Below are 14549 nucleotides of genomic sequence, written 5' to 3' on the forward strand. Positions count from 1 at the left end.
TAGGAAAATTATTTGTACCCCTATTAGGAGGAGAAATGAGCTAATCCTTTTGATAACTTCCTAGGGACTAATATTAATGGTGCTCTCCAGACTGGTGCAAAGCTACTTAATGATTACATTGCTCAGAATGACATCGATGCCAGGAGTGTCTCCTTGATCATCTTCCTCACGGATGGGAGGCCCACTGTTGGGGAAACACAGTCGTCCAGAATCCTCAGCAACACCAAGGATGCCATACGTGATAAATTCTGCCTCTTCACCATCGGCATTGGCAATGATGTGGACCACAAGCTGCTGGAGAGGATGGCACTGGAGAACTGTGGCATGACGAGGCATTTCCAGGAGGATGAGGATGCAGCCAGTCACCTCAAAGGGTATGTATGTTCTGCTTTTTCTGTGCTCATATATTTTTTGGGTCCTCTAGGTGAGGGTTTTGAGAAGGAAAACGCTCTAAGGAGACAATGCAAGAGATGGGAGTTTCTCCAAGGCTCATCTCTGGTAGAGAGAGGCAGAGTATGCTCAGATACTGAGGAGACCTACCCAGAAACTGTCTCCTTCCCAGAAGATCCCTTGAGCTGTACTGCAGCTTCCCAGCCCCTCAGAACAAGGCATTTGTTTTGCTGATTCAGATATTTGTTTTGCGCATGTAAACCTGGAGAGATGGGAGGCATGAGTGACACCTCTCTGCAGGTGGAGAGAGGGTGGAAAAGATGGCTTGTTTGCTTCAAATTGACAACATAAACAGTATGGAGGGGCTCAGGAATGGAGATATCAGTTTGGGGCAGAAAATTATTTCTGTTTGTTTGTTTGTGGTTTTTTGTTTGTTTTGTTTTTAATATATCCTTATATTCAAACTCCAAAATATTTGCCTTTGAAAAATACGCTGGGGCAATCATGTAGTCACTTAATCCTCTTATTCTTTGTAACCCAAACTCCTAACAAGTTTCCTGTAGTCCTTCTCGTTCCGTAAAAGCAGAGATTACGTTCCTCTTCTGTGATCATGGAGCTGTAGTTCAAGGGGAGACCCTAGTAAGGAACAACAAAACGATACCTGAACCACAGCTCTGTCGACAATGTCAGGCAGTGTGTCAGTATTTCCAAGCAAAAATCTTTGTGTTTGACTCCCAAAATGTTACTTTTGAACCTCGGGAAACAAAGAGACCTCTTGGCTAGCGAGTGTCTAATTCATCCGGAGCAATGAGATCTTGAACCTTCCACTAGAGCTTTTCATCCTGTGGTGGTGATGTGTGGACAAGGGTTGTCTTCCTTTTAAATTGGATTTTGTAGATCCATCTGCCACTCCACCCATCTCATTTGCTTCTCGGAACATGCATTTTGGGTAGTGAGTGGCATTTCATGGCAAATGAAGGTTGTGCTTATTGGTTGTGCCAAGGAACCCAGCACTTGTTCAAACACATACGTCTGATAAACAGCTCACTGTTTATCAAGCTCAGTGGTGGCAAACACATTGGGCACCTGGTGCCAAATTTACACAGAAAATCACTTCCTGGAGGCCAATTAAAATCATAGTTGGAGGGAAAATCGACATGGGTGCCAAGGTAATTTCTGATTTTTGTGGTCAGTGGGTTGTATTTTTACACAGACACTTCCCTGCATTGTCCTATAAGACACTGTATCTCTCACTCCACCATTTGTAAAACCAAGGAGTTATTTCACAGAGAGTTGTTAGGTTTAATTCACTCACGTTTTAAATTGTGACAAGGTCTCTGCATCAATGAGTGCTTAGAAAGACTTTAAAAGAAAGTCAACCAATTCAGGCTTTGGTTTTCCTTGAAGGGAGAATAAAACAGAAAGTGTGACTCTAGCTTCTGGACAATCTGTTTAAGCAGATGTGAAAAATAAATGCAGCTTAAACTCAAACATGTCTGAGGCCAATTCTTCATTTATTTACCAAATTAGACTCAAATCACTTGCCATGAGATGAAGACTCTGGCATATAAATGGGAAATATGGCATTCTTGAAGCAGTTTGGGAACATCCATCAAAAGCACATTACTTCAGGGAGAACACAGAGCTGTAAACTTAGGACTTGACTGCTTGTAAAGGCTTTCTGGCCCGAACAGGTGTTCTCAGAAGTATGGTAGGTCATGTTAACACGGCATTATAGGGTTAAGCTCCATGGAAACCATGTCTTGCTCCAAAAGAAAATTAGCAATAGGGTAGCATTGAGTTATCTTCTGCCAAGCTGCCTGTATTCAGTAGTTAGGACTCCTCAGTTCCTTGGAAATGTGCTCACTGGGCACAGCAAGATTCTTTCTTGATTTTCTTTCTCCTTTGACCCTAAATAAACTTCATTCTTGCCTGTCCCACACTGACCATCCCAAAATGTATTATCTAGGGCTCTTCCAGTGATATAGAAACTTTTGATCAGATACTCTCCAGCTTTGTGAGCCCTAACATCTCTGTCTTACCGTTTCTGGTTCTGAAATACCATGCAGAACACCACTAGACAACTGTGGATAGCAGCATCTCTTCTAAGTACATTTTGAAATAACTAGAGTGTTTTCTATGAGCCTGAGAAGTGAAGAATTCACTTGTAATGGAAACGTCCTCTAAAGCAAACTGAAGTGGTCACAAATATCTCCTTGCAGAGCTCTGGAATCAAAGTGGAAGGAAGGTGACTGCCAGGACATGGTGGGAAGCTTTTGAACATACTTAAGAGACTCTGCCTAAATGCCTAAGAAACACTGGAAACTACAATGAGGCAGGGAATAATTTTGGTTGTAAGGGACCTCTGGAGGTCGTGTAATCCAGCCTTCTGCTCAGAGAAAAGCTACTTTCAAATTTAGGTGAGGTTTCTCAGGATCTTGTCTTCTCAAGTTTTGAAAACCTCTAAGGGTTGGTCCTTTGCGCCCAGTTATAGTGGGTGCAGTGGTTAAATTTGCGGCCTGGTAGTTCTAACTCCTCTTGAATATCTTAGGAGCCATATTAGTTGGTCTGACTACATCCTTGGCCATGTATAAGTGCAAGAGTGTGTGCATATGCTTGGATGAGCAGTACTAACAGTGAGAAATGTGTTTTTGTTTAAGGTTCTATGATGAAATAGGAACACCCCTTCTCTCTGACATCCGTGTTGATTACTCTGAAGACAATGTGGAGCAAGTCACTCAGAACTTCTTCCCTAACTACTTCAATGGCTCTGAAATTATAATAGCTGGCAAACTCATCAACCGCACCTCAGACAGTCTCCACGTAGAGGTGACTGCTAGCAACTCCAAGAAGTACATTCTCCTCAAAACAGATGTGGCTATTGACTTGCCAAGCAGGAATGACATCAGAGGTGTCCCTGGCCTGGAAGATGGCAAAGGTGATAATAATTACATTGAGAGGGCATGGAGTTACCTCACCATCAAGGAATTGCTTAACTCTCGGTTGAAGAGTGATGACAACCAGGAAAAAGACTTTTTGATGGAAAAAGCCAAGTCAATGGCACTGACTTACAATTTTGTTACTCCCTTCACCGTTCTGAAGATGAGAGAGGCTGGGCTCCATTCAGAACCACCTCAAGAGGAGTTTATCACTCCTTCTACTGATGGCATCGGTGAGAAGTTGCAGAGCTTGCAGGGACACAAGGCACCACCAGGTACGAGAGAAAAATAACCATGTGCTGGTAAGAAATCTCTTCATGTATGTGATGTCTTATGGCTGACTTTGTCAACAGGGATGATCTAGCCAATGAACCGAGCAGCGGTAAACAGAAAGCAGAGATTTTCATACTGATTTTACTAATTGTGGGCTGTGTGACCCTAAGCAAACTTTTTAGGCACCTGACTCAGCCCCTTGAAGCATTTACTGCTCTGTAGATATCACTGAAGAAAAATTGATATTCTAAATGAAGTTTAAAGTAGCTGCAAGTATACATCACATAATCTTGCTAAATAATATTTTGGCACCATTGTTATACTATGTCTCTTTCTGCTGCTCTACAAGTAATTGTAACAGCCTTCCTTCCCCACTTCTAGGTATACGCAGACAGCAAGATAAACAAAGAATTAAAATCTCCAAAACTTCAGGTCAGTACCTCTTTTCATGCCTTTAATAATTCAAAATAATAGTTGTTGATTTATGGAAACCTCAGTTGTATGCCACTGTGGTATAAGGATCCTGACAAATCAGCCAAAAGTCTGCTTACCAGACTTGCAGAGGAGGGAGGAAAATGAAAACAACAAAACACAGAGAGGATCAGTAATGAGAAGTGATGTGAGGAAACGCAGCAAGGCAGATGATCTACAACACCTGATCCTCAGATTTGGGATTTCTGCAGACTGGGGAGACCAGGAAGCGCATCCTCTCTGTACTAGAAATACTCAAAAAAACGTTTTATAAAGTAATGTCGCTGAAACATAAAAAATGTTGTTGAATGGAAAAAGAAGAGAAAATTCCATAGTGTTTCACTATTTTCCTGTTGGTTCTGCACCTTTACTGAGTGTCCTTGTCACACATTAAAAACAATAATTGAGACTTCAGTTTCATTAGGTAAGGTTCAATTTACCTTAAAAACTAGGAGTTTAGCTTGTCTTATTATTAATTACACCTATTTGGTAGTTCATGATAGGTCAAGGATTGTTGAAAAAATTAAGATTGTGGCATTGTTCACTATCTGCTGTTGACTTCTCCAATCTGATATCAAGAACCAGGAAGGTTCAGTGTGAGGTGCCCATGCACTAGTCCTCGGTTAGAAGAAACATTTTTGTGTCCTGTGGGGACTGTAGCCTGACAACAGAATATGAAGGAATATAAAAAACCTGCATGACAACTCCCATTAATCACTAGAATTTTATTCCAGGAAGAAAATATCCTGATTTTCACCTGGACTGTTTTGAGTTTTCATTGAAAACCCATCCTCTCTTGCGAGAAAAAAAACAAACCAAAGTAAAATAATCTTTGTGAAAAACAATGCCAAACTTGGCATTTCCTGGCAAACTCCACCTGACCCTCAAAAAACAACAAACCATGGGGTCTTAGAAAAAACATGGACAAACACACTTTGAAAAGCAGGGTTTTTACATTCTTGGACACTACCATTTTGTGTAAGTCTCTCACATTTGTCTCTTTTTTCCGTCTTTTCTCAGCGGATGGAGACCCTCACTTTGTCATTGACTTTCCCTCCAGCAAGTTCTCCGTCTGCTTCAATATTGATGGAGAACCAGGGGACATTCTCCGACTGGTCTCTGATCATAAGGAATCTGGTGAGCAGCCAAGTAAAGCAGTTGCTTGTGGGGGAAAACTGTAGTGCAAAGCCCACTCTCTAGCAATAAGACTAAGCACCAAGGTGCTTCATAGGGAGGAAACTGAGAGGAAATTAGAAAAAAATTGCTTATCCAGACAGACAATGGAAAACTTGTGCATACTATTTTTGTTGCTCTAATCGCCTGGATTAGAAGGGGAGGTAAACTGTTCACTTGCACTTACTGACCTTCAACTTTGGCATCGCTTATGGGTAAATTCACAACAATCCTAAGCAAGGAGGAGGCCAGGCTGTTGTTACATACACAATACAAAGACATCTACAGAACTGTGTGTCAACAGAGTAGACCTAACCATAGACACAAGTGGCCTTCATATGTATCCAAACGTTTCCTAGTTCAGATCTTCATTGACTGGAATCAAGAGAACAAGAGACCCACTTGAGTCCTTGAGGATCACATTGCATACCTTCAGTCCAGTTAGACTGGAGGGCTCAGTTCCTGATCATAGAATAGTTTGGGTTGGAAGGAAGCTTCAAAGCTCATCCAGTGCCACCCCTGCCATGAGCAGGGACATCTTCACCCAGCTCAGGTTGCTCAGAGCCCTGTCCATCCTGGCCTGGGATGTCTCCAGGGATGGCAAATCTATCATCTTTCTGGGCAACTTGTTCATGTGTTTTACCACCCTCAGTGTAAAAAAATTCTTCCTCGTGTCTGGAGACCCTGATCATTAGATCCTGTATAGTCTGGGAGCCGTACTTGACAAGTCCTACAACAGTCACAGATGAACAAACAGCCACGGGCATTTTGCATATGGCATGTGGTGTTTGCCTGAGCCATGCAGCCACCTCCGTGCTGAGAGATTACGCAGGGGATTCGGCTTCTGGTGCAGAAACAGTGCATTTCTTGAATGGTGCAACTTCATCAGCCCTCTAGTTACGACGTCACGACATGAAAACAAAAGTTTGAACTCGCCAAAATTGCTCTGTTATTAGAACTCCACTCTTACAGCACTGTTTGCTTCAGGACAAAGTATCCAAACAGGCTAACCAAGCACTGAGGCTGTTTCAGTGGAGAAATTACCAAACTGGTTACAGAGTCATGACAGACTTGATAAAACCCACAGGATTCAGGATCTGCTTTGCCCAAGCTGGTCTTATCCCCAGGGGCCCAAGTTGTGCTCTGATCCCATCTGGAATTCTAAGCAGGCCAGCTAATAAGCAGATTATGTCCCGAGAAGAGAAATGGTGGGAACAAGAGGTGTCAAAACCAGAGACAAAGCACAGACTTGTCTTACAAAGAAGACAAAAAATGCCATAATAAAGTTATAAGAATTCTGTTCTGTGTGGCAGTGGTCTAGCCTTTATATTTCTGTGTTCATGCTTGCCTTAGTGAATAAGGTCCAGCTCTTGGCAAAGTTTCCCTTAAACATTTCACAAACTGTGTTTGTGCCTTTGCTTGAATGATTCTGTGGCTCAAATGTGGAATGAGGTTAAGAAAAACAGACCCTACAGCACTAGTAAGCTGAGCCTATAAAGACAGACATGAAAGATTCCCTTAGCAACGACTGGGATATGGACACATTTCATCTCAGTGTTGATGGATTTGGTCTAGCCTGAATTAGCCAGAAGCCTCCTCCTTAATTGTTACTGCCTAGTAGCTGTTCAGAAACCCGTGAGAAGTGAGACACTGTCTTACAGACAGGAAGTCACAAAAATAATGAAAATTATTTGGAATCTTACTGCGGACGTCTAGGCTTCAGTTGACTTAGTGAGGTCTGCACCTTAAGCTACTCTTTTGGGGTAAAACTGAGGGAAGCTGGAAGAGCAGAAGTGGTGAACTTGGAAATAACCCAGTGGAAGCGCAGGGTTCAGGGTCCTCTTCTTCAGTGGCACAAGGACAACCTGAATTTCTTACATTGCCACCTAGGGAGGTTTAGCACTTCAGACTGTTGCAGGTCAAGTTATTCCATCTACTGATCCTGCTCAGTGTTTAGCATGTTGACCAAGGTAATAACACTTACTCTGTGGCTTCCTAGGCTGGTTCTCTTCTTAGGTGTCAGGTAGAGAGGGACATCAAACTGCAACTGTCTACTATACTGAGATCCCTCTGAGACATCAGCATGAGGATACACCCAGGGCCTCTTCCTAGAAGTTCAGTCCCTATGCCAGTTGGTGATATCACAGAATCACAGAATGTCAGGGATTGGAAGGGACCTCAAAAGCTCATCCAGTGCAATCCCCCTGCCAGAGCAGGAACACCCCGCTGAGGTTCCACAGGAAGGTGTCCAGGCGGGTTTGAATGTCTGCAGAGAAGGAGACTCCACAACCTCCCTGGGCAGCCTGGGCCAGGCTCTGGCACCCTCACTGAGAAGTTTTTTCTCAAATTTAAGTGGAACCTTTTGTGTTCCAGTTTGAATCCATTACCCCTTGTCCTATCATTGGTTGTCACCAAGAAGAGCCTGGCTCCATCCTCCTGACACTCACCCTTTCTATATCTGTAAACATGAATGAGGTCACCCCTCAGTCTCCTCTTCTCCAGCTCCAGAGCCCCAGCTCCCTCAGCCTTTCCTCACACGGGAGATGCTCCACTCCCTTCAGCATCTTTGTTGCCCTGCGCTGGACTCTCTCCAGCAGTTCCCTGTCCTTCTGGAACTGAGGGGCCACAACTGGACACAATATTCCAGATGTGGTCTCCCCAGGGCAGAGTAGAGGGGAAGGAGAACCTCTGTCGATCTACTAACGTACTAAAAGGAGGCCTGTCAGCAGCTTTTCCTAGTCCTCCAAGATCTAGTATGTTTGCCCAGGTTTGAGTTACTCATCAACAAATAGGTGGTCTAGGTAAATCATACCACTGTTTGTCAGGTTATAGCAGTCAGGAAGATAAATATTTGTCTTATGTCGCTCAAAATTCCCTTCTATCATTGTCTCGATGATAGATAGGTCTAAGGTTGGATGGAGCTTAGGAAGTGCCCATGCTGAGGAGCAACTGGTCCTGTCCTGTAGCACTGTGTACACAATATTAGGACTAGCAAGTTTAGGGACTCCTGGCTCTAAGGAAGGCCAGTCTTCCTGAGCTTAGGTAAACTTAGATGCTCTGTATAAAGTATCCATTTTATAACAGACTGGTTATACTGCTTTAAACAATGGTAGGTGAAATAATTGAGCATGAGGTGGTGAATCTTCATGTCCTCAGTTGCAAGGCTTTTATCTTTGAGACAATAGACCTATTCTTGGTTCCAGCTTTCATTTATTGATTATTTTCCTGCAAGGTGTAACTGTGAATGGACAATTAATTGGAGCTCCTGCACCACCCAACGGCCACAAGAAGCATCGGACTTACTTTAGCACCATCACAATCCTCAACAATAAGCCAGAGAGGTCTTACCTAGAGATCACACCCAAAAGAATCATCCTGGATGACGGGGAAAGACTTCTTCTGTCCTGCGATCGGAGTGCTGTTGTGCGGAGCAGCAACCTCGAGGTGTCCATCTCTGCCAATTCCAACATCACTGTGACGATACGAGACACAATCAGCTTTGTCATCCTCATCCACCGTTATAAGAAGCCGGCCCCATATCAGAGGAATCACCTGGGGTTCTACATTTCCAACAGTAAAGGCCTCTCCTCTAACTCCCACGGACTACTGGGTAGGTAACATGTTCTCAGGTTCAGAGCCATAAATCAGACAAAAATGATGCTCCAAAACAGTTTTGAAGGATAAAGACAGGAAGGAACAAACAAGGCAGGTGGGGATTAAGTTCACAGGTGAGATTTTTACATCCATCCTCAAACAACTTCTCTGTCACTAGTATCCTCATCTCCTCTCCCATCTTTTTCTGTATGAGCTATCTCCCACCATCCTAGCTATTTGGCTGTGACTGTTGTTCAAATTTTCACTCTTTTTAACATTTTTAATACACTTGTCATTAGAATACACATCCTCGATGCTCCCAATACAGATATAGAAACCAAATATCCCACAAAAACCCTGAATGAAGGCACCAGTAAGAGATTGTCTAACAGTAGTCCTCATTCAGAATAGCCAGCTGCTTATGTGCTCTCAGGGACACAGCAAAGAACGGTCTGAATCTCTCTAGGCAAAGAGGACAAGAAAGCTGGAGAGGGACTTTTTACTAGGGCATGTAGTGATAGGACAAGAAGTAATGGCTTTAAACTGAAGGAGGGTAGATTTAGATCAGATGTAAGGAAGAAATTATTTCCCCATGAGGGTGGTGAGGCACTGGAACAGGTTGCCCAGAGAAGCTGTGGATGCCCCATCCCTGGAAGTGTTCATGGCCAGGTTGGATGGGGCTTTGGTCTAGTGGTCTAGTGGAAGGTGCTTCTGCCTCTGCCCATGGCAAGGGGGTTGGAACTAAATGGTCTTTAAGGTCCCCGCCAACCTGAACCATTCTGTGATTCTATGACAGTCAGCTGAGCTTTTGCAGGTTCTGGAAGAGAGCTTTAGTCACAGAGCTAGCACATTGTCAGAGATCATTGGCTTACCCTTCAAGTACTGCACTCACAGTTGTCTAGAGGGTCTGTTTTCACAAGACTGAGCTGTTCACACCTGAGCCTGATTGAGATCAAGAACCACTGATAACTTTTGTGACCCCTTTCTTTCAAATATGAGGTGAAAGAAGAGCCATCCCCACATTTTGAGAGCAACTAGGCTTTAAGTAGGCTCAGAGAATGACCAGATGGTTGGATTCCTTCAGCCAATGAGAAGCAGCAATGTTTATGACCATTTACAGCTGATGAACTCCAAGACTGAAGTCATAGTTTCCATGACATTCAGCCAACTACAGGTTAAGCAGGAGATGATCTGTCAGGAGTAGGATTTTGGATTCAGGCTACTTGCAAGCACAAACCTCTAAACCCACACTTAGGTTTAGTCTGAAAGAGCTTGCCCCCAAGAAGGCAAGGGAAGAGAATTTGGAGCTTCAGGCCTAGATCTTCTTTATGCTTGCTGGTGGGCATTGTATGGGTTACTATCCTCTAGTAACTGTGGCCCACAGAAAGGAACTTACTACTAGCAGCTCAAAAAGTGCTTTAGCTCAGGCAGTGTGTGTTGAGAAGTGAAAAAAATAATTAGGGTTTTATTATAATCTCTATCTCTATGTTCGGAAGATTTAGGAAGCACAGGACCCAGATCCATCTTGCTATTGCAGAGAAGTCCTTTTACAACCCCATGCGCTAAGAATCCTCAAAATACAGCCTATTAAAAAACAAACAAACAAGCAACAAACCAAAACCACAACAACTTATAAACAGGCACAAAACAGCCAGTCATGGATTCTATTTTCTCTTGCCTTGCAGGTCAGTTCTTGAACCATGAAGTTAAACTTCTTCAGGAATCTCTAAACGCAAGTCATCAGCTGGTTGGCCAGAACCAAACTGAAGCATTAAAGCCAAACCCTACAAATACCCTGAAAGTGAAGGGACGACTGGTTCCCGTTGTGTGGAAGCAGAGGAGGATCTACAATGGTCAGCAGGAAGTTGACTGTTGGTTTGCCAAAAACAATGCGGACAAACTGATTGATGGGAGCTATAAAGACTATTTGGCTTCTCATCCTTTTGACACGGGGACCAGCTTTGGGACAATTAACAGCCTTTAAGACCGATCATAGCAACGCATTGCAGCAGCGTGTGTGACAGCGATTCCCTTTTGAAGCCTCTAGAGCTAGGCAACTTATGAGTATTTCTTTACATTTTGGTGCCAAAGAAACCAAGGCTTTTTACCCTTGGAAATCAGCTGTCTCTCTTTCATGCTATATCAACATTGTTCATCAAATTCCTGAAGACAAGGAGGATATTGAGGGGAAGGCTTGAAGACGTGGTTAGATGTGTGATTGGTGCTTTCCACATGGGAAGGGTGGGATAAATGGGCCAGCACTCATATCTAACAGAGCAGAGAGCTGCTGGATGTAAAATAAACCCATGCAGGGATCTGTGCAATACCCCCAGGGGCACGTGAGTCACCCAGTGAGAGGCACAGATCGTGCAGCACAGTGTCTATCTAGAGATACAACCTCGGGTGATATGCTTGGTGAAGAAGTGACTCGGAGCACCTGCTCCAACCATGGTCCCTGGGGAAAGGAGAGAGACAGAGCAAGGAGAGGTGGGTGGATATTAATCTGCAATGACCCATGGGCATCAAAGAGGTAACAAAGAACTCAAAACTTTAAATCAGCAGGCCACAAGAGGCTATTGCTTTCTTGGTTATTGGGATGAGGTCTGGATTTACCACTAAGTGTGATGTTCCCTGAACCAGTACAGACACTTCAAACAGTGGTGAAAACCTTCACATGGCTTATTGCCCAGTGTGCAGGCTGCATGTTTAAAAAGCCGCTAAGCTCTTCAGCAGCACCAGGAGAGGTGCAGGTTCCCGTTCCATGACGCATCTCATCTAAGTAACATTCCAGGTTTAGTGATTTGAGTCTTGACTCCCTCAGAGACAAAAAGAAGTTCCATCATGAGCTTCCAACAGACTTAGTACCTCCTTGAACAGAGCATCACTTCTACTTAGCAGAGATTTAAATTCTCTAAAGGATGATGAACCAGCACCTGTGACAGCTTATGACCCTACAAAGCAGACTAGACATTTCTAGCTGCTTTTCTAATCAGGGAGGAAGTCTTTAGTTACTCCAAACTGTCAAAAATTTTCATCCCAGTTTCCCCTGGCTTCTTCTCCTTCCTTATACTGCAGGAATTTGTACACTGCAGGAATTTGGCAGCGGGAGGTTACAGAAGGGTCTGCCAGCCACCCCCACTGCAGGTGGTGCTGCTCTGGAAAGAAACCACCAAACCTAAACTGCGAGGCTGTGGTCTATTTTAAAGTGAGGCATCGCTGAATAATGCTATAGATCAGCCACAGGGGAGTTTGCGTAGTAGAGAACTTGGCCAAAGAGGACTTAGACAGCCACAAAGACATCTACATGGCGAGGCCAAATTGAGCTCATGCATACTCTGCCTTTCCAGAACTGAAAGGAAGGAGGCCGGGTGTGGAAGCATCTCCAGGAGCTAAATAACATCCATGTGTTAGGAGAAAACAGAGCTGCCAGAGACCTGCAGAAATAGGTTCAATCTTTACTGATTTTTTTTTTTTTTTCATATTTAAATCATATTGTTGCTGTAGGAGCTCCAGCTGCTGGGGATGGAGTGGTGATTCTCCAGTTGCTTGATCATCTAGTTAGTACTGCTCGCACTGTGGCAGCAGGGCAGGTAGCAAGCGTAGTTGCTTACTCACACCATGTGCTGTGGGGAAGAGGGTGAGAGCTAAAGGCAACCAGTTAGATTTAATTGCACTCTGGAAGATCCTTAAGACAGCTCAGTTAGTGCAAAACTCATGCCAAGGCTCATGCTTTGGAACAAAACATAAAGAAAACAACTACTGCTTTGGGTACAGCTATCTTGAGAAACAGCTCTCCTGCAAGGGAGAACTGAAGGCAAAACCTTTAGCACAGTCCTAGCGTGCAATAACCAGAGGTTAATGCTCTGGTTGACTTCTCCACCCAAGAAAGCAGTGGGAAGATCACCCAACCCATTTCAAATAACCTCCCATTTCACTAGAACAGGGTGAACAGGATAGTGGTAGTGAACTTCCAGGCAGTCCAGGGTTTGACAGGTGTCTTCTTCATACTGTCCTTACTGAAAAGAGATTTGGAAACCTTCACTCTCCTTCCACATTTTGCTGTTCAAGTATATCGCTAAGGGGAGTGATTGGCTTTAGGCTCTCCTCTTGTCTCATCTCCTGTATATACATATGTATATATATATATACACACACACACGTACATATTGCTAATGCTTCAGGTGCATCATTACTCCTCTTTCTCCTCCTCCAGTCAAAGAAACATCCTTTTAGGGCCTGAAAAGAACAATGGTCAAGTCCAACTTCCCAACCATGTGAAGCACCTGGAGCGATATACTCAAGTTCTCATTAAGGCTCCAGTTATCCATTTCACAATAAATATTTTACAGTGAACACTGCAGTGAAGCTTTCATTTGGCAAAGATAAAATGAACTTTGAAGCTGAGGTTATGTATGTTTTATGCTGCTGGACAAGCTCATGTTACCAGTTGGCTGAAAGAACCACTCACAAGATAACAATAGGTTGGGAACCAGAGTAATTTCAGCAGAAAAATTAAGATCAATGATGTTCTTTAGCTTCTATACATGTAATGGGAGGCAAGAAGCGTGTTATGCGAACAGACCCTGGGGGTCTACCCCCACACTACACAGAATTTAAATACATAGATAAGACTGATCCAGTCTTTAAATACGGTAGCATAAGACATAGGAAAACTGTTTGTGCTCCACCAAGAGCAGGTCAAAGACCATAAACTTCAGCTCTATCAATCCATGAAAGGGGCATCACAACACTTCTCTATTTCTCTCTCAGAAGGAGAATGTGTCCAGGCTTAGTCCTCACGGTGCTTTGCTGTACCACAAAAAGCCCCCAAGCAGCGCACTGTGACAACTGCATGCACAGGCACACGTTTGTTCTCATCTCCAACAGTGTCACCGAGCACTTTGTTTTGCAGGGATACGGTTAAAGATTGCAAACTGCTCAGATCGCTCAGGAACAAGGGCTGAGGAATCACTTTGGAGCACAATGGAAACAATTGCACGGCACCATTTCAGCCAAGGGGACAGGACTCCTGAATTTAGGGATGCTGAAACAACACTGGTCACGCAATGCTCAAGAGGGACAACTTTCTCCCACGTCACACTTGCTCTGCTATTGCTTATTGAGAGACTTCTTAGCCAAGGGCTAAGATGAAGATCACATCACTCACCTTCCACTGCAGGACAAGGACTTTGCTGTGGCTGAATTTATGATCTTCAGACTACAGCATTGCACTGTGCAGCCCCATAGCAAGAACCAAACCCAAAATACCAGTACACACTAAAATAAGGCAGCGAGTTTCTAATAGGGCAGCTGTTTTAATCTGTTTTCAGTCAAGACCTTTAACAGCACAGGAGTTATTCCAGCTGTTACCAGCACAGAACTTTGCCAGACAAGCAAAAGTTGCATTGTGAAACCAATTTCACTGAGCAATATAAATGATCTATTCAGAGAGCTCTGTGTCATGTGTTCCAAAAGCCATTTGATGTGCCAGCACAAGTAGGATTTTCACCCCTCATTAAGTAAGGAAGAAACAAACAGGGAGTTAATTTCCAGAAATACAGTATAAAGCTGCACAGCTGCAAGTGTAGCCAAGCACGTCTAGTTCACTAAGGGCCATGCAAGTCTCTGATTTGCATCAAATGCCTCTAAACTACTTTGAAGTTAGGAAAACAAAACAAAACAAAAACCTCAAAACCCCCACAAACCAAA

The 14549-nt window shown here is 43.6% G+C and overlaps 1 protein-coding gene across 1 annotated transcript in view; it reads left to right on the forward strand.

The window, feature by feature from the left end:
• Positions 1-14289, forward strand: part of ITIH5 (inter-alpha-trypsin inhibitor heavy chain 5) — a 48274-nt gene extending 33985 nt beyond the window's left edge. The window contains exons 9-14 of the mRNA XM_065859045.2: positions 65-374; positions 3051-3604; positions 3984-4034; positions 5094-5210; positions 8479-8856; positions 10526-14289. Coding sequence (XP_065715117.1) covers positions 65-374; positions 3051-3604; positions 3984-4034; positions 5094-5210; positions 8479-8856; positions 10526-10824 — 1709 coding nt within the window. The 3' untranslated portion in view covers positions 10825-14289. The remainder of the gene's footprint in view (positions 1-64; positions 375-3050; positions 3605-3983; positions 4035-5093; positions 5211-8478; positions 8857-10525) is intronic.
• The last annotated feature ends 260 nt before the right edge of the window (positions 14290-14549 follow it).

Source organism: Patagioenas fasciata, chromosome 1 (assembly GCF_037038585.1).
Source record: "Patagioenas fasciata isolate bPatFas1 chromosome 1, bPatFas1.hap1, whole genome shotgun sequence".
Taxonomy (NCBI): domain Eukaryota; kingdom Metazoa; phylum Chordata; class Aves; order Columbiformes; family Columbidae; genus Patagioenas; species Patagioenas fasciata.